This window comes from Mastacembelus armatus, chromosome 22, assembly GCF_900324485.2.
Source record: "Mastacembelus armatus chromosome 22, fMasArm1.2, whole genome shotgun sequence".
Lineage (NCBI taxonomy): Eukaryota > Metazoa > Chordata > Actinopteri > Synbranchiformes > Mastacembelidae > Mastacembelus > Mastacembelus armatus.
In genome coordinates, this window is record NC_046654.1 from 17,928,710 (window position 1) to 17,947,477 (window position 18,768).

The window sequence follows — 18,768 nt, forward strand, 5'->3', positions numbered from 1 at the left end:
AGAAATAACCTGTTTAAAATTCACCCAGATTAAAAAAAACAGAATCCAGAACTGTGGCAGTTTTGCTATCAGGAAATTCTGCGGCCAGCTGCAAATGTGGAGTTTAATTGATGCAATTTATAAGCCCCTTTCATGTGGTCTTTATTCGCTGTGCTGAAATCAGTGTTATTTCCATGGAGTTGTTGAGCTCATTATCAAGCACAGGAGGCTTTCATATGGGTTTATGGCAGACCAGGTTTATTCTTCAGACTTTCTCTAGGATGGGTTGTTACACACATAGCACAGGGGGGCCAAGGATGGATCTCACACATGCTTATTCTGCAAAATTTTTTGTAAGATATGCACTAGGGGCAAGAAGCCCTTTAAATGATGTAGCAAAGTTAGCAGAAGTTGCCTATAGGTTATACATTCGAGAACTCTTCCAGTGTTTAAGAGAAAATGACAGCACATGTGAGAAGTGTTGTTTGGAGACACCAGAATTTGTTGCTCTATGCATTGTACAGTTAATTATTATTGTTCTTCAGGCTTTGTAGTTCAGCACATATAATTTGAAATAAAATAGCAGGGGTACAGAGGGAAAATGCCAAATGGCCTGGTAGACCCAGGAGCACAGTCTTGCCAGAAACCGGAAAATCATTTGCATACTGGAGAAAACCCATTTATGACTACTACACCAGGACAACAAGTCAAGAATGTAGGCGTACATGTTCCCTTGTCAGAAGTTCAGAGAACTTACCTCAGGATGCAAACCCCCGGTAATTCCACTTTCTAAGCAGCAGAAAGGTGAAGTCAGAGAACCCACAACTACCAAGAGAAGAAGTAGTGAAGGTCTGGAAGAGCATCATTGAGAAAAACATACCAAGATACTCTGTGTGTCAAAAACCTCAGACCACACGTTTTCGGTAAAATATTGCATGCTGATTTTGTTTGTGCTTTAGGTAAACTTTTGCCTGAAAGACCTGGAACCTTAATGTACTATCCACCTGGACTGTATATGCAATGAGCACTACCCAGTTTATCGCCATAGTACCATGTCTATTTTTACTATCCCACCTGTCATCCAAAGTCGGCAATCTTCCAAAAAAGGTGATGCTGCAGGCACACCAGATCACATATTCCATTTAATATTCTAAGCAACAGCCAGGACACATCTGACAAGGTACAGTTAAAGATTTTCTGGCTAACATTTTTTAAATAAAATCCCAGAGACAAGTCAGCTCTAAGTCGTTTTCTTCCAGTGTAAGCTGAGTGTGCACTGTGCAGTCTCTGCACACAGACCCCATTATGAACATGAAGGCACATGAAGGTGGTGTACTCCATTTGGCCCAGATTTGTTGTTCCTACACCAGAGACTCCACTGAGTCTCATTCTCCTCCTCAGGAAAGGCTTTCATAACAATAAGCCCTGTCTCCAGTTTCCATGGAAACACACAATGTTATGTTATTTCCAATTATTCTTTATTTGCACCCCTGTAGCATAGCTCCTTGACTCTACATTGACTATTCAAATGTATTACAAGCCCTGTGTCCAGACTCAGTGAATGCTTGATGTCTGGTTGTACAGATTTTTGGATGACTGGTCAAAATGTGTCAACATGTCAGCTGGAAGATCAGTAAAACAGATGTGGAGAGCACAATGATTTGGCCATATGACCATCATTAGGTAGAAGCAATTTGTGCTTTGGTCATCCAATCAAAGCAGACATCAATCAAACTGTCAGGGGTTGAGTGATCATCTCACAGGAGCATCATTTTTCCTTTTCTAACTTTCTAGCTTAAGAAGTGCTGCACTCCCGTAAAGCACAGACAAGCTGAAGGAGTTCAACACAGACATTACCCCAAAGACAAAACATCTACGCTTGTTAACATCAGCAGATGATGCCACTGAACAGCCATCTTAAGAATAATTGATTCACAGCATGTGGAAGGGCCCAGACCTAATGAGACAATGCCAAATGCTCTTTCTCTCTACAATCAAAAACATGCCAGTCAAGAGGTTTTGAAGGTATGAGCCTTTCTGCTCTGCTTCTTCATCTCATGGCCCTGTGCCAGTTTCAATGTAAGCTAAGATACCTCAAAATAAGTCAGCGGTGGGTTATTCAACCACAAGGACTGCCATGATTTGACAAAACACTCCCACATGATAGGTATGTGCATTAATTTTGACAGCAAGAGTGGTATATCCTGCAGGCTGTCACGTTTATCATTTTAAGACTGAGACTTGAAGGCCAGAAGCAGTCCTGCAGCAAATATTGCTGAATACCATGAGTGAGGAATATGAAGGCAGAGTGAGTGTTGAGGAGAAACATCGGAAGCAGTGAGATGGAGACAAACAGGACTGAAACAGGCCGAGAGACAGGAAGAGAGACAGAAACAGAAACAGCCCTGTTTATTGAGAAAAGCTAGAACCAGCTTGCATAGCAGCTGAAACCTGCAGCAGACTCCTCCATTCTAACAGATGTGCCCTGATCCCTCTCCACACTGAGTGTGCATGCCAGCAGAGTCACACCAGCTTGGCACTGGTACAGACCAACAGCCTCTGCTAACAAGTGGGGTCTGTGCAGGAGATACAAGCTGTAGGGCAAGACTGAGCTGCATGTACTGGAAAGAATGAGTGTCTGAATTTGTGGAATTGGGGGTTGGTGGTGAAATTGCTGCATGGCGTCACCCAACCATCAAGAGTGTCTTCACAAGACACAATCCCTTCCAATTCCTGTCCCCTAATCCTGTTTGGACAGGACAATGAGCAACAAGCAAAAGAAAAGAATTGGGCTAATGAGCAAAAAAAACATTCCAGGATTTATATTGTAAAAGAATTGGATTACATTCCATTTGAACAAAGCTGGAAGATCAGTAAAACAGATGATCTCAATAAAAATGTCTGTGAAAGGCAACAGGTAAATGTGCAAATAATCCAGCTACTTTGTCTATTTGTGCTCTAAATTCTGAAAATGTGCTGCCATAAATTCTATTTTACAGAAAGTATTTTGTAAACATCTTCCCAGTTGGTTGTCAAAATAGATACAGCGCAATTGCCTCCAAGCATTTAGTTAACATGGGAAACATACTGCAAGACTGAGTCATGCATAATGTGGCATGCAAAACCGCATGGCTCCTAGCATTCACTGAATGAAATGCCTGTTTCATCACTGCTCCACTGCTGTAGCAATTGAAAGGTGAAAGTGTGTAATACTCCTCTACATCAAATTTCCTCCAAAATGGTCTGTTTTAAGAGTCTACTGTGAACAAAGACTGCGCTATATTTACTACTCACCACCAGTTCAGAGAATCGTGCATGCAGCTCCTCGGCAGGTGGCATGGGGGCGCTGAACTCCAGCAGCTGCAAGGGCACGCTGTCCTTCAAGTTGATCTCTGGTGGTTCGCTGCTGCCGAAGCAACACAGGAAGCCAAGACCCTGACGCGTCCTCTTCCTAGGGGGCATGGTGACTGTGATGACACAGGTGGCAGTGGTTGCACTGGTCCAGAAAGGTAGAGGAACAGGCCGAGGGGCAGGGAGGGGGAGTGGAGAGGTGGGCAAGGCTGCTATCTAGGGGGCATGATCTGGAAGAGAGAGGAGAAAGACAGAAAAGGTTAAACAGAGACCTTGACAAAGCCAACTGACCTAGTTTTGGTTTCCTAAGTGTCAAACAACTTGCAGCGACTTGATCAAATTTGAATAACTGACCAAAACATAGCACAACAAAGATTCAACTTCTACTCAGTTCAAGAAGGCTTCATGCTGATCTACACATCCAGGATGTAGTCAAGGTTTCCTTAGAAGGTGCACAGGAAGCAAAGCAATTTGAGTTTCCAGTTTGTTTGGACTAATACAGGAAGAAGCATGAGCATAAACAGCAACACAGGAAAGATGCTGCCTTAAAGAAACTATATCATAGGACATTACACAGAGTGAACCCAAAACACTGGAACATATACTGCAGACATGCTATAGCAATTTAGCACCACAGATAACATTAAGAAGGAAGTAGAAAATGCAATGGCTATCTATTCTCTTTCCACATTTGTTATTCTTTTTCCCTTCTTGGTGTCCAAATGAAAATGTGCCAGGGTAGAGATGTTGTTGCTGTGAGGCTGCCATCATATCAGTTTGCTCTTGTGCCTCGACAAAGAAACCTCTTGTCTCTCAGGTACAATGGTGCCTGCGCAGTGTGTGTCCATGCATGCCGTTTGTGCAGACATGCTCCGAAAGCTGCCCCAGCAATGCCCTAACTCCTTCACTGAAGTGGACACTGTTTACTGTTTATTTCCCTGTGTGGACAGTGAATGACACCCACTGCAGGAGCAGAGAAATGAATGGGCCAAGAAACCATGGAAGATGGGTCTCAATAATAAAAAATACACTCTTAACTATATTATGTTCTATCAGGCAGATACACACACAATGTGAGCCACACAATTGTCAAAGCTTCTTCATGCAATAGTTTGGGAATGAATGGACTTCACACTTGTTATGCAAACACCAGAGACTTGCATATAGAGCAGATATTTATTTGAATGAAAGAGCAACTTTTGAGCTGTTAACGTGAAATAAAATAAATATGTCAGTAAAGCTTCCAATATGAATACAGATCCAAGACCAACAAAGACTTAAAAAACAGAAACTACTCCAAATAATGCCCATGATTTTTGCACCCATCTGTTTAATACTGCTATGAAGGTTTATAACAAAGCCACAATCTACTGCATTTCGACTGAGCATGGCTCTCCACCATCACACTCTCACACATTAGCTCAGTATAGGAGTTCTCACTGCAGCATCTAAAAATAGGCAGATAGTAAATTCTTTATGAGTGAGCTGGACCCTCGACAGGAGCTTAAAGGGGGCAAAAAAGAAAACACCACATTTCCATTCTGCCCTTTTGCCTTTTGTTTCGCCGGCCTCCTTGAATCAGACATCCCTTTCAAAGCAGAAGCAGCAAAGCTGTTCTCAGCTACTGGAGGCTATTTTAAATGAAAAACAACCAAGGTTTTCTTTACTCTGCTATAACTATCAGTGTATTTATTTTCTGACAAATTCTGTATCTTAAATTAGTGCCAGTTATAGCAAATGTGTCATCTTGCACATGTGTAGTACATTAGATACAGCACTGAGGTGAAATGCAAAAATGAGCTGTGGGCACCTGATCACCCTGTTCCTCCACCTCCCAGTGCATAGTGGATTGGTACTGTTGCCTTTACAGTAAATATCTATTAAGCATAATGGACAGTGCAGACTTAAAATCACATCTTCATTATATTTTAGCCATGCAGAGCCTCAGAAATTTATATCAGTTTGTAGTTAGTTATAGTCATCAAACTCCTAACGTTTCGCTAACTCAGTTAACAGGAATGCATTTTTGTTTAGAACAAGGACTAAATTTTGTTCCCTATCTTCTGCATTGAAATAATGTTAGGATTTGTGCATTTGTATGTACAGTATGTACAGTGCACTTGGACATTTGAGTGTTGTTTTAGGACAGGCTAGAAAAAACATGAGCCCCTCCTTTAAAGCCCTAATATTTTCAATTTACAGTGTAAATTAGTGGTTTGTTTAGCAAACAAGTTTACATTTGCCTCTCATTTCTGTGATATAAACATCTCTTAAAGGTGAAATGTGTAACGTATGAAATGTTTAGAGGCATCTAGTGGTGAGACTGCAGATTGCAGCTTACTGAGCACCCCCTCACTCCCAACACCCATACCCCACCCCAGTTCCTAGGCATCAGGTAGGGTACAGTGGCCATCACCTTTAAAACAAAACAAAACAAAACATGGTGCCTTGTCTAGAGCCAGTGTCTGGTTTGTCTGTTCTGGGCTACTGTAGAAACATGGCAATGCAACATGGCTGCCTCAGTGAACACAGTCCCACTCCTTTCATGTATATCTAAGAGGCTAATTCTGAAAATAAGAAAACATTTTCCGGCGATTACACACTAATGACAACATATTTATGCATACTATATTCCACGTCTTATAGATCGCTCTAAATATTACACATTGAACCGTCAAGTAAACAATTTGATGGGAGTGCTCTCCTTTTCTAAATGTCACCCTTTCGCACAAACAGAATTACTGAATTCAATTAACTGAGCTGATCTGACTGTCAATCATCTGAATTAGTCCAGTTACCATAAACCAGTGATAGTGCTCAGTTGCTCACTTTATCAGCATAATTCAGCCTCGTCCCCATAATACTGGCAAGAACTGAATGAATGTACTGTATAGGGCCAGATGAGTATTCACTGTAGGAAAGAGGAAATACTACAGCACTTTAAGACTGTGAGATGACAGAATAATAAAAAGCCTTCAGGGAGGTAAATCATGGAGATTTTTCCATACATTTAAACTTGAAAAGCCTATGCCTCATACTATTAACAGTGACAACTTTTCATTCATTTTATTACTATAAGACAAAATATAAGCTAGGGCCAAAACTTTACAGTGGTGAGTTAGTTATTGTTGCTGTGGACAGCTGGCAGAGCCTAATGTAAAAGAGGCCACTCTACTGGGGTTTTAAAGCCATTCAGCAAAAAATACAGCCGAAACCTCTGCTCCAGTGTCTGTGTATATATTCGTGTCTGCTTCTATCTTCAGGCTCCCACAGAGCCCCACGTGCAGCCAGTCCTCACTCAACACCAGTGCTGCTAGCCTGCTTCCAGCCCATGTCCATGGAAAGTAGGCTAGAGAATCTGAATACACACATACAGTAAATACACACACTGAAATACAGCAGATACAGTAGATAGCATATACAGGGAAGTGTAAGGAAGCAAGAACACTGAATACTGTATAACCTTTATTAATCTCTGATGAAGTCAGACAATCAAAACTGACCATGTACACTGCGATATGTGCTCCTCTCATCTCCATTTTTATTTTATTCCTCTCTTAGTCACTCTCACTGCTATTATTCCTCTTTCAGGATGCCACCTCCCTTCACTATGTCCGTTTTTTTTTTTTTTCCATATATTCTTCAAGCGCATTTTTGGAAAAGGACTTGACCTTCTTTCAGAGAAAGAGATAAAGCAGGAGTTTCCAACCCTGGTCCTCGAGAGCTACTGTCCTGCTTGTTTTACACATATCCCTGCCCTACCCACTGTTGATTACCTGGCTCAGGTGTATTCAGCCAATCAGAAACTGGTATCCCCTGAGGGCAGGGATACTAGGAAAACCTGCAGGACAGTAGCGCTTGAGGACCTGGGTGGAGACCATTGAGATAAAAGAGTATGCAGAGGCAAACAGCTACCTACTCTGTCAAAAGTGAAAAAATACATCTATATCTGCCAACAATTCTAAAGCTCATTAATTAACATGTAACTTTTCACCCTGCAATGTGTTTTGTGCACCTGTCAAATAAATGTAATGGACAATGCAAAGCTGTAAACAAAGAAACAAAAACCTGTTTTTTTTTGGAGATTTTACATGCTACAACTATGTCTTGGGTCACAACAGCTAGGCACAGTGGCTGTGAGCAGGGTGCCAGGTTTACTGCAATCATGCATGTAAAAAGAACACGCCCAAAACCGGTGCCCATCCATCATATCTGGCAACTATAGCCAAAAATCCTACACTAAACTGTGTAGGTGGATAAAAATTGTTGCTGTTCCAAAAGTAGCTCCAAATACGGTTACAGATGTACCTTTCTATTAATGTACAGGTTAAAGAAACAAAATACACTGTGTAAATGAGACTGTATGAAATGGGTTTATAACTTTTTTTTTAAAAAACTTCAGACAGACCAGGTCAGCCATTTCTACATGGTTTTTACACCTGGCAAGGTTATCCATGTCCTAACTCTAGCTCCATATGTCATTTACAGACATGAGACACACATGAAAAAGCAAGACAAGCTACTTTTTTCATGTAATACTTGTTCAGATTTTTCTTTGTATGTCACTCTGCTCTCCCTTTTCCCTCTCTGATCCTTTTTCATATCAGTGACACTTGGAAAAGTGAACACAGACATGTACCAGTCACCAGGCTCTGTTATTTTCCCCTGCTCATCACTGGGAAACAGATGTATGTATGTTGTATTATAATTCTCAGGAAAAAGGAAGATATCACTGAAAGAGTGAAAACCAGTGGATCTCTATAGTCCAAATGAGAAACGCAGGAAGAGGTGCATAGAAATTTGTCACTGCTAACTGCCTGTCATAACTTCTGCGCACACACGACTGTGGAAAGCATAAAAACACAAAACATATTTGGATTTTTCCCTGGATTGTATGCACAATGCCATAGAGTCACATATTCATAGGTTTCAAAATTCGGACGCACCCACTCGAGATTCAGATGTAAGCACATACACACGTAGTATTTGTGTAGCCGCACACAGAATGCAGCAATGCAGAGAGTATTGCCTGCTGGCTGCTCAGTTTTTAAAGGGTCTGAAGAACAGCCGAGCAGATAGACAGAAAGAGAGAGATGAGAGAAAGAGGTGAAGGAGGGAGGCAGGCATAAAGAGATACTGCTGCAGCTTCTCATCCAGACTGCGCTGGATGCGAAGCTGCCCCCTCCTCCTCCACTGACCTACTTCAGTGGAGGAGGAGGGGGCAGCACAGAGGAGTGACAGGCTGCTGCTACTACTGCTGCTGGTGTGTGTGTGTGCAGGCAAAAGATATAAGAGGTTCGTATCTATGCACAGATCACACGCTCATACATCTGTGCCTGCGTATTTTCAATTCTCTAACATCTGCCACACAAAACTATTCTTTCAGTACCAAATCAGATTGAAATCTAGCTTCTGTTTCTTTGATTCATCCTGACCACACAGACTTGGATCAAATTTAAAAAAAAAAAAAAAAAAATTCACTATGTCCCATTTCTATTTGTATACACTTCCTCAATCTACTTCTACTGCAGTGTTATCCTGCTTAAAAATGCATCTGGTTCACGTCCTTCCTTCACTACCCTGCCTTTCCTTTGTTCCTCCACCTCACACTATTGTCAACATCTTTGTAATTCATGGATGAAGAAATGGATTCTAGTCCGATGGTAACTGATGGCAGTCAGATGCAGAAGGGAGAAAGAAAATCAGGACTCTGCTGTAATAGGATAAAAACAAAGTGACTATAAAACTGGTATAAACAGATAGATAAGTAGACTAGGAAAAGCTTCACTAAATAAAAGATCAGAAGCAAGCCTGCAGCACGTATTTTTTTAGTTTCTGGGTCCCACAAATGAGGACCATTCCTCCAGGGTGGTGGGTTAAGGAGGAGGGTACATGCAAGGCTCTTATAAACATCCAGCACCAGAGACGGGGGAGCAGTGCCACGCTGGCACAGGGAGGAACAAGATACCAAATGCAGTGCAGATGTAGGGACCAGCATTGTTTTAATACAACTATTGGCATGCAGCTTGCAGAAGAAGGCACATTACTGACTGAGCCAACTTCAGCGTCAGATGTCAAAATACCACCAGACCATTAGAAGTACTACTGTAACATGGTGATTTTGTGACACCTGTGCATACTGTACATTTTAATTGCATTACCCTCAGAGTGCCACTCAAAGTGACATATATTGACTACTAAAGGGAGGAAACATTGCCTATACAGCTTCTCTGTCAAAAAGAACATCTACTTGTGAACTGGTTTAGAGTGTGCACCCTTAATAAATCTGCTGAGCATACAGCTTTTCTAAGTAACCGAAGTAAAATAAACAGACATTTAACATGGTAATATGGAGCTCTTGATCAAATGTTTTTCCCTTGTTCATACATATTATATAATGCAGATTTGCACAAACCAGCAATTTCAGAATGTAAATCTATTGAATAGTTATTGTTGGAAAAATAGAAGGCCGTCGGTAAAATTAAAAATGGCAGTTTGAAAAAAAAAAAAAAAAAAAAACACTGTAAAGATTATAACTTTAAAAAGTAGGTTGTTCAAAAGTTTAACAGTCTGTAGATACACTCTTTCTTGTATTTCTACAGACGTCTGTCCTAATGTCTTGGTTAGGCTTCTTGAATCAAACAGCCCCTGAACTGGTACACAATTTTTATGTACTAAAATACAAACATTATTATCTAGAGATGCCAACATGAAGGGTGATCACACGCCAAAAGGTCTTAATTGTCTTGTTTTGGCCCATGCCTGCATGTGTCCATATTTGTGGGTAGTCTTTGTCGTGTGCCACTATGTAGAAACTGCATGTGTTCCTTGACATGGAACTAAACTACTCAGTCTCCACAGTTTCACACGAAGAAGTTATTCAAGTGAGCCACTGGATACATTGGACCCATGCCTCCCTTTGGATGTTGTTGGCCCAGTCATGTTCTCTCCAACATGTCCTGCCCACCCTTTTTATGGTCTGCCCAATGGACCAATCTGACAATGCAATTCCTCTCCCCCTTCCAAATCCACTGGCAAAAAAAAAAAAAAAAAAAAAAAAAAAAAAAATCACCAGGGACACTGAAAACTCACTCTCCCATGGATCCCATAGGATCTGTGGCCCACCCACAGTCATGCTTCTGCCTTGAGGAGCAATTGTGCTCATGACACATCTTACAATGTTAGTGTCAGAGGCCACACTGTGGCAGTCATTAGTGCAAAATACACACAAACAAAACCTTCCATTTCCCGTATAGACATTACATTTACTTCCTGAAGTCTTGCCCTAACATTGACCATAACCATCACCTGCAAACCTCACCCTAATCTAAAACCAAGCCATCTTTACAATTCAGTACATGGGGACCTGGATTTTGTCTCCACAACAAAACCAAGTCTTCATGTTTGTTTTCTTTCCTCATGGGACTTTACTTCCATTCATTACCTGACTGTAAACCAAGCCATCATTCTAAAAGCTACTGGCTTACCAGCACTGACCACGAGGAAGGCCAAGCCCTCACACACAATAATTTGTTCTTCATCACACCAATTAAAAGTGATTTTATTCATGCATCATATCATCACATGGGGCTTAGCACCATGGTTGGTCAGTTTGCAAGACTTCTGTAAAGAATAATGATAAAGGATTGATCTGAAAACAACTGGTATGACTAATTGACTACATTTATATCCATAACCAAAGGAATGCAAACATAACAAATGCACTGTACATTAGAAACAGCACCGTCTGTCACACATACTGTACCATGCATTCCTATGGAACTGCATCAACCATTTACTTCAGTCCAGGTCTGTGTGTTTAGCAGCGAGTTACAGTCTCAGCTGATAAATGACCAGAGCTGACAGTGGAGGAACAGCCATTGTTTCACAGTACATTTACATGGGATGCATTCCTGTGCTCATTCTGAAAGCTCACATTCTGCTAGGGATTGGAAGGCCAGCACTTTCACAAGACTCTGTACAAAAAGTGGCTTTCTCGCGTGACCTGGACAATGGATCAGAGGATTTGGTTTGGACAGTTCTGCTAGGGCATTCAGTCTGTCTAACATTAAATTTTTTCCCCTAGCACAGGAGTCCATCTGCATCTCATATTCAAGGGGACAGTTATTTTTAGCTATGACAGCACAGTCTCCAAAAAATTCATGATCTCTTGGCACAGCAAACAAATTAAATAAGCAGAAATAGAATGAAGTTAAAATAAAATGATGATCCTTTGCAATACGGTTTCTGCCAGCAATATAACGCAAAGTAAATGTCAACTTATAAGTATATAACTAACTTAAGCAGAAACCAAATAAATGAGCACCAGGTTCCATCCACAGACACTCCCAAGAGTTTGAGGCTGTTAGAGATAAGGGACGTCTGTGCTCTTATGCCTACGTGCATCTTCCAGGAAAAAAGCCCAGAATCAGAAGATCAGAAACCCACCCTTCCCTTCACCCTGTACGCTTTTGAATGATTCTTCTAAATTTCCCTCATTTCTTTTGCTTATGTTCTTCCCTCAATCACTTCCTTTCTGGCCAGCAATCAGATAGGGAAGCTGTGAGGATGCGACAGCTGAAAACATGTCCAGCTGTTGGGACTAGCAGACATGCTTTCAGATGGTGTCGCCAGGATATAGTCTGGGGCAAGTCTGACTGAGTCAGAGGCAAAACATGCCCCAGGAAACCTCATACCAAAGCAACACTCATCAAACAATATGACAAAGGGCTTCAAGCACATAGAGTTTCAAAAGCACCTCAGGTTTCGAGTCACAAGCTTTATCAAAAGCACTAGAACAATGTTATGACGGCATGGTGGAGACGGTTTCATGAGGCTGTCATACACTATAGCAGTGGTTTTTAAACTTTTTGTGTTCAAGCCAAAATCTCAAGGCACATGTTTATTCAGCCTCTGAAAAAATGTCTTTATTAACCTGTAAACATTTATATTATTTACTAATGCCAAATAAAATTTGACAACTTTATTAATCACAAAACACTGAACAAAATAATCATTTCAAACTTCAAAACAGCAACATAATAATTTAAAGCAGACAGGTCCAACAGTAAAGCTTAATGGAACTCAAAAGAGGGAGAGATGACATCACAGAAATTTAGAAAAATTACATGTGGTTGTCACAAAATACCACGGCATACCTGAACTTTCTTCACATCATCATCACTGCTCTATAGAGCCAGCACTGTGCATAACATTACGAAGAAATGAATCAGTACCTCCATTTAAACTGACCGCAACCACAATTATTATTAATTACTGTAATAGTTTTGTGGTTAATGCTGTTGCTTAAATATTTCCAGACTGTCTCCAAGGCAAACGCAATCACATTTGGATAGTTAAGTATTAGTTATTTTTAGGTATTTTTCCTTTTTCATTTGTTTACAAACAGCTCTTGCCAGAAAGCAAATGCAAAGACAGTGTAACTATATGAAGGTTTCCACTGTGGTAACTCATCTTGCACCTCATGCACACAATGTTTTCATATCTGCCTATTGCCGACTGTTAATCAATCACCAGGGACTGAGCACTAGTGCCAAACAAGCTGTTCAACATCCAGGGGTCTACATGGTGTCATTTCCTACCAGTCAAGGCACTTTAACAGTGAGAAACCAGATCTCCAGACACACTTTACCATTGAATTGAATGAGAAAGTGTGTCCAAACGTTTGACTGGTAGTGTACATGGCAATCTTTCAATATTACATTATGAACTCTTAAACTGTCAAACTTGTGCATAGCTAACATTGGAGAATTCTCAGTGGTTTTATTTACTTTTAGCCTCATTGAAAAACATAAGCACTGTTGGTTTTATTGGGGCCAGGAGGCACAGTAACTCACCTTACCCATAAGGCGGAAATGCCTTGACTACAACACTGGAAAAAGAGAGGGGTATTTCCAGTCCTCCAGGGATGTCATTAATAGCCATTATATTTTGCTTCATTCATTAAAAACAAATCCTGATGTGAAGCAAATTGTTAAAACTATTCAACACAGACAAAACTACAAACTGCAGACATGTATTTCACCAGATCTGTACCTTTGGTTTTATTGCGGACAAACATTCTTGCACTTTTTTTAAAAGAGTGCTTCTGTTTCACCTGACATAACATTTTAACTTTTTTTTTTCTCAAGGCTTGAGCATGTGTAGAGGCAGCTGTATTCAAAGGCCATCCACATGTTCCATAAGGAAATAGCACCAGTTGCTGCATGCGACTAACAATACAGATATTAATGTTGGTTCAGTAAGTAGGCTTGGGGGTGATTAACATCAGACTCACTGTTGACCCACTTCTCCACTGGGCAACAGGCACTTCTCCATAAATCAGACCAGCTCACTGGTAAGACTATGACATTAATACTGGGAATGAGAAGAAAGTCAGCCACATCACATTCCACAGCCCATAACATTCCCACATATCAATGGAGCTCGGAATGAAACCAAATACTTGGCATCCCTTTCCCTCAAGCCCCTCACATGAGAGAAACGCTCCACGGTCACAAGCTCCTGGTCTAACTAAAGACATGTTATTATATCTGCGTAAAAAAAAAAAAAAAAAAAAAAATGGCACGGGTACCACTTCAGAGTTAGTTTTTGTGACGCTCACGAGGGAAAGGATGCCGGAGTTCCCAGAGGCTTCATGTCCTTCAAACACCTCAGAGTTTTGGCCTTTCGAAGAAATGAGCCCTTTCCATCAGCACAGTGCACTTAACCACATTACACAGATGCTTTGGTAAATCTAGGTCTTCTGGGTGGTAAAAAGGGGCAGATTTGGAACAAAACAACAGACCTGACTCACCACTCTTCACCAGTTAGTTTCCATTTACACTTATGCTAATGCTGGTTAGTTCAGTGGTTCTCAGTAGACATGTGGTTGTCAAGCTTGCCATTGTTCGGCTTCTCTTTCATTCCACCAAGTTTTGAATATGTCTACCAATGTCACTGAGGGATTCAGGCACTCTGACTTGTGCATTGTAAAGATATTAATCTTGTCTGGGAGAGAGGTCAACAGCTGCAGTATTGAGGACAGAGGGTTTCCAGCTAATGTCTGGAATGCTCTGGGACAGTTATAGCAGCACAGACTGGGACAGCCCTCTGAAGTGACCAGCATTTTTTTTTTTTTTAAAATAGCCTGCAGTAATACTGCACTGAATTGAGCCGCTCGAAAGAGGAGACATGCTTACACATCATAAGCCCCCAGAAAGTGTGTCACCGGCACAAACAATAGTGCTGTTTGACACACACTCAGTTTGGGGACTTCCAGTGAAAGACACAAACTGTAGTCTTTCTCCTCAAATCTCCTGGAGTTTTGTCCAGAGTGGAGACTGTCTACTCTACTGCAAGTACAACATGATGATAATCCCATCCAAAAGATGCAATAGTTGACTGTAAGCAGCATTACAGACCTCACCTCTTTTTCTGTCTGTCCCTGTCCTAATGAGGAGGGTGTTGAGCCACCACCAGTCAGCAGCAGCACTGAAGCGATAAAATCCCAACTGTCACTCACCAACCTTCACACCCTCTCTAATCCTGACAGAGGAGATCATGCTTCCATAATGGTTGATAAAATATAAAAAGCCCTGACCAGTTCACTGGGTCTGTATACGTGAATTCTAAACGTTCATTAATGCCCTCACAACACACTGAATCTTTTAGCAGTGTCACTCTGCTTGCCCCCTGGTGCACATGCACATAGCAGGATTTCCAGCAGACTGGGGAAGTAAGCCTTTAATGTGGTAGAAATGGACACCGTCTTGTTCACAATGCAAAAAGACATCAAAGAAAACCCATACCACTATGAATATATAATTGAGTGTTGCCTCTGAGACATCAAACTGCAAACACAAGCCACTGAAAGGGAAGGATGACTTTGAATGTTGCAGGAATAATGTTTGTTTTATATTGATTAATATTAGATCCTATCATCTGTCAGATCAGCTTCTCAAAAACCTAGCATCTAGAACCATGAGGGAACTGTTTGGAATGTTTGCCATCCAGAGGCCATCAGACCCTTACGCATACCCAACCACCTTCATAGGTGGAAATTGGAGAACTGGTGCTTGAACTTCCATCACGTGTGAAGTCTTTATGACTAAGATGTCAGCCTCTTGATCAGGATAGATAATGCTCTACATGGGGAAAAAAGGCTTGACAACTTCTTCAAAAGGGGCAAGCCTGGGAAATTAGAGCAGGGTGTTTACATTGTTACCATGGAGTACTGGCTTCTCTTGAGGCAAATATATAATCTAATTATAAAAAAATAAAAGTGATACCAACAGCCCAAGCAAAAGCAGGCCTGCACTCACAGGTAGGTGGAAGCCTGGTCCCTATAGTGCCTTACATTACCAGGCTGAACTGTAGCTAAGAGGAGACGTACAGCATATATGGAATGTCTGGCTGTCAGGACACTGATTCTACCAAATGGCTGACAGTGTGATTGATCAATGTATGTGATCAGCCCACATCTACAACCTGAAATAGGCTTCCACCTATCACGGATGGCAGTCTCACACCCACCTTCAATTCATGAAATGCCAAACATTTGTCTGAATGTATGTTAAGCCATCACAACTGTATTTGGTATTAAACAAATGTTTCCATTAACTCACTCGTCCAGCACTCTAACGCTGAAACTCCATCCATCCTTGAACTCAGGCAATGTTTTCCAAGGAAATTGAAACTCTGAACAATCTCCATCAAAACCGTATCCAAGACTACCATCAATATGCCAAAAGCCTTGCTCATATAATACACCAGCACACATAGGGGTATATAACAAGGCATCAACACCACCGGAGAAAAAGCCAAAACATGAAAACCAAGCACATTTCATGACCATTTTTTCTGCTCTTTATGACTTATAAAAGCCAGTATAGTAAAAATACTACCCATCCCTCCAATCACAACAACACAAAAATGTGGAAACTTTTTAATCTTAGTTGGATTAGTGGACATTATTTCCCACCAGCTCCTTTCTTGCTTAGCTTTCTACTGAGCCTACTGACTACTGTTTATTTTACTGGCCGCAGTAGTCTGCGTTTTGCTGGCTGTGTTGAGCAGATGCAGTTGCATGGACAAACTGGGTTTGCACTTGAACATTGAACAGCACTACAGTGTAGCTATTAGCTGACAACGACTGGGAAGAGTTGCAGGTATCAGTATCAAGATCAAATTCTCCTACTTACCTACTACAGACGGGCAGCCCTGACAGATGGATCGTCCCTGAGTCACGTTACTAGCAATGGAAAACTATAAGGAGCTTCACCAAAAAGCGAGGTTAGAAGAAGATTTTAAAGAATTCCTGCATCCTCTGGCTTTAAACCTCTCTTTTGGCCACTTGGAGTTTGCATTTTGTAGCTAAATTCCATGTCTTTGCCAAGACTGATGGCGTTTCCCGGTTAAAGTAACTGCGCTTCGTCTGCTTCCCCTCTCTGAGCTTCTGAGCTGAGCTCTGAATTTCAGCTGACTGTGCTCAGAGCTGTTGACATTGTTCCCCCTCTCTACTCCTCCCTCTCTCACTCTCTCACTCTCTCTCATGTTCCCTCTCGTCAGATCACTTGCCCCCCCCACATCTGTTCCCAGCATATGACAGCATCTGTGTGGATATCAGCAAGAAGGTGATGGGTTTTCTGTCAATATACATACATGTATGTACAGTACGTTATGTGTGTATTTTGGGCGTGTGCGCCTGCTGGCTGAGGCCAAGGAAGGGGGCAAGATGAAAGGAAATGACCCTCGGCAGCCTGTGGTTCCTACCGTTGCCCGCAATCCCAGCTCCACCCATTCAAAAAAAACAAAACAAAAAAAAAACAACAAAAAAGCAAAAAGGCAGTGGATCGAGGGGATATCACACACAAAGCCCAAAGGAAACCCCTTTTCCTGTCATGTTTTCTCATAGCCAACATAAAAATCACACAAATCCATGCAAGCACAGGATCCTGTGACACAAAAAGGAAAGGGATTTCCCTGCAGTCCCTTGGGTTTTCATTGAGAAAAGGTGAGAAGGGAGATGCTTGATTATACAAAGCTGGGTTGGCTTTATGAAGTTCACACAGCTCAGCCACATGTAATGTCTGGAGGGAGGAGGTCAGGTGGAGGGCCACATCACAGACTCAGTCTTTGAAGTTTACTGGTAAGTATGTTACAGTGATAATACAAGCATAGACATCTTCCCATTGCTCTAGTTTGGACACAGACACCACATCTGATCCAAGACAGCTCCAAAGAACTGGGAGAAAAAAAAAAAAAAAAAAAAAAGACATGGAAGGGCAACATTTCCAAGAATGGTCTTACCAAATTCAGGAAGCAAATGAACTAATTTAATATTCAAGCACCGTTACCTACTCTCCAGTCAATGAGTCTGGAAGAACGTCTACACATCAATCAGCAAGACCTTAAGATATCAGTGAAAACCTTTTGACCTTAAGCTGATAATCAATATGAATCTTCTAACATTTGAAGATGCTGCACATTTTTTTCTTTTACTGACTCCCTTAGTAGACAAGGGTCAAACATGCATGGATTTTATTTTGGAGTGATCTTACCTAACTTTAGAACTCTCTCAGTGAGGTGACGACTTGTCTGGCTGTGATTCCTCGTCAATGCTGTCAAATGCCACTGATTCTAGCATATACTTTATGCAGATAACTGCCCATCAAATATTGGCAAATGATTACAACTTGAAGGGCAACTTGTAGAGGTTATCATAGAGGCTGAAATCTTCTTTTGTTAGTTTGATGAAGACTAACATTTACCCCCTATGACACTGCACTGTAAAGATGTTTTGGGTAATTAAAAGGTGCAAAAGTTGTATATTTGCTTTTTATAGTTGGTATGCACTACACATATCCTCAATTTTAAATGAATACAATAACCACATCCATACTTGGTGAAACTCTGGCTTTTACACTTGCGCGCACACACGCTCACGCACACACGCACACACGCACACACTCTCGCTCTCACAGGAGCAAAGAAAAGGGTTCATACTACTATTTGTCATCTTTCTCCAGGGACAGAAGACAGATGACACCAACTTGCCGGCAGTAATGCCTGGGTGCATTCCTGAGTGAGCCCTGGGGATGCATCCATTAGCCTGGCTCTTAGAGACAGACCGCTTATCTCCATGATGTCCACTTCCCCAACCCCTTCTATCTTCTTTTCTGTGTGCTGCATCACAGCAATGCTTGCATCACTTCTACTCATTCTCTAGGGTAACATCCATCTCCAGAACGAGGGAAGAAACCCAGAGGAATAAGCTACGCTCATGCTTTAGTCTAGCTAAATGCACTTCCGCTACCACGTATCATCCATCACAGTCTGATAAATGACATTAGCTCGTTGATGCAAATGGAGTGGGTTAGGCACGCTTGTTATAAGTAGCATGTCGTTTTTAAGAAAAGAGGTGAGAATAAAACAGCT

At 41.4% G+C, this 18,768-nt stretch overlaps 1 protein-coding gene across 4 annotated transcripts in view; it reads right to left on the minus strand.

Annotated features, from left to right (window-relative positions):
- daam2 (dishevelled associated activator of morphogenesis 2) overlaps nt 1-18,768 on the minus strand; it is a 78,588-nt gene that overhangs the window by 41,308 nt on the left and 18,512 nt on the right. For 2 of the 4 annotated variants that reach the window (XM_026314629.1, XM_026314689.1), the window contains exon 1: nt 3,274-3,441. In XM_026314629.1, the coding sequence (XP_026170414.1) occupies nt 3,274-3,441 (168 nt within the window). Of the gene's footprint in view, nt 1-3,273; nt 3,561-16,532; nt 16,815-18,768 lie in introns of those variants that run through there. The other 2 variants (XM_026314467.1, XM_026314553.1) reach the window with 2 other exon arrangements.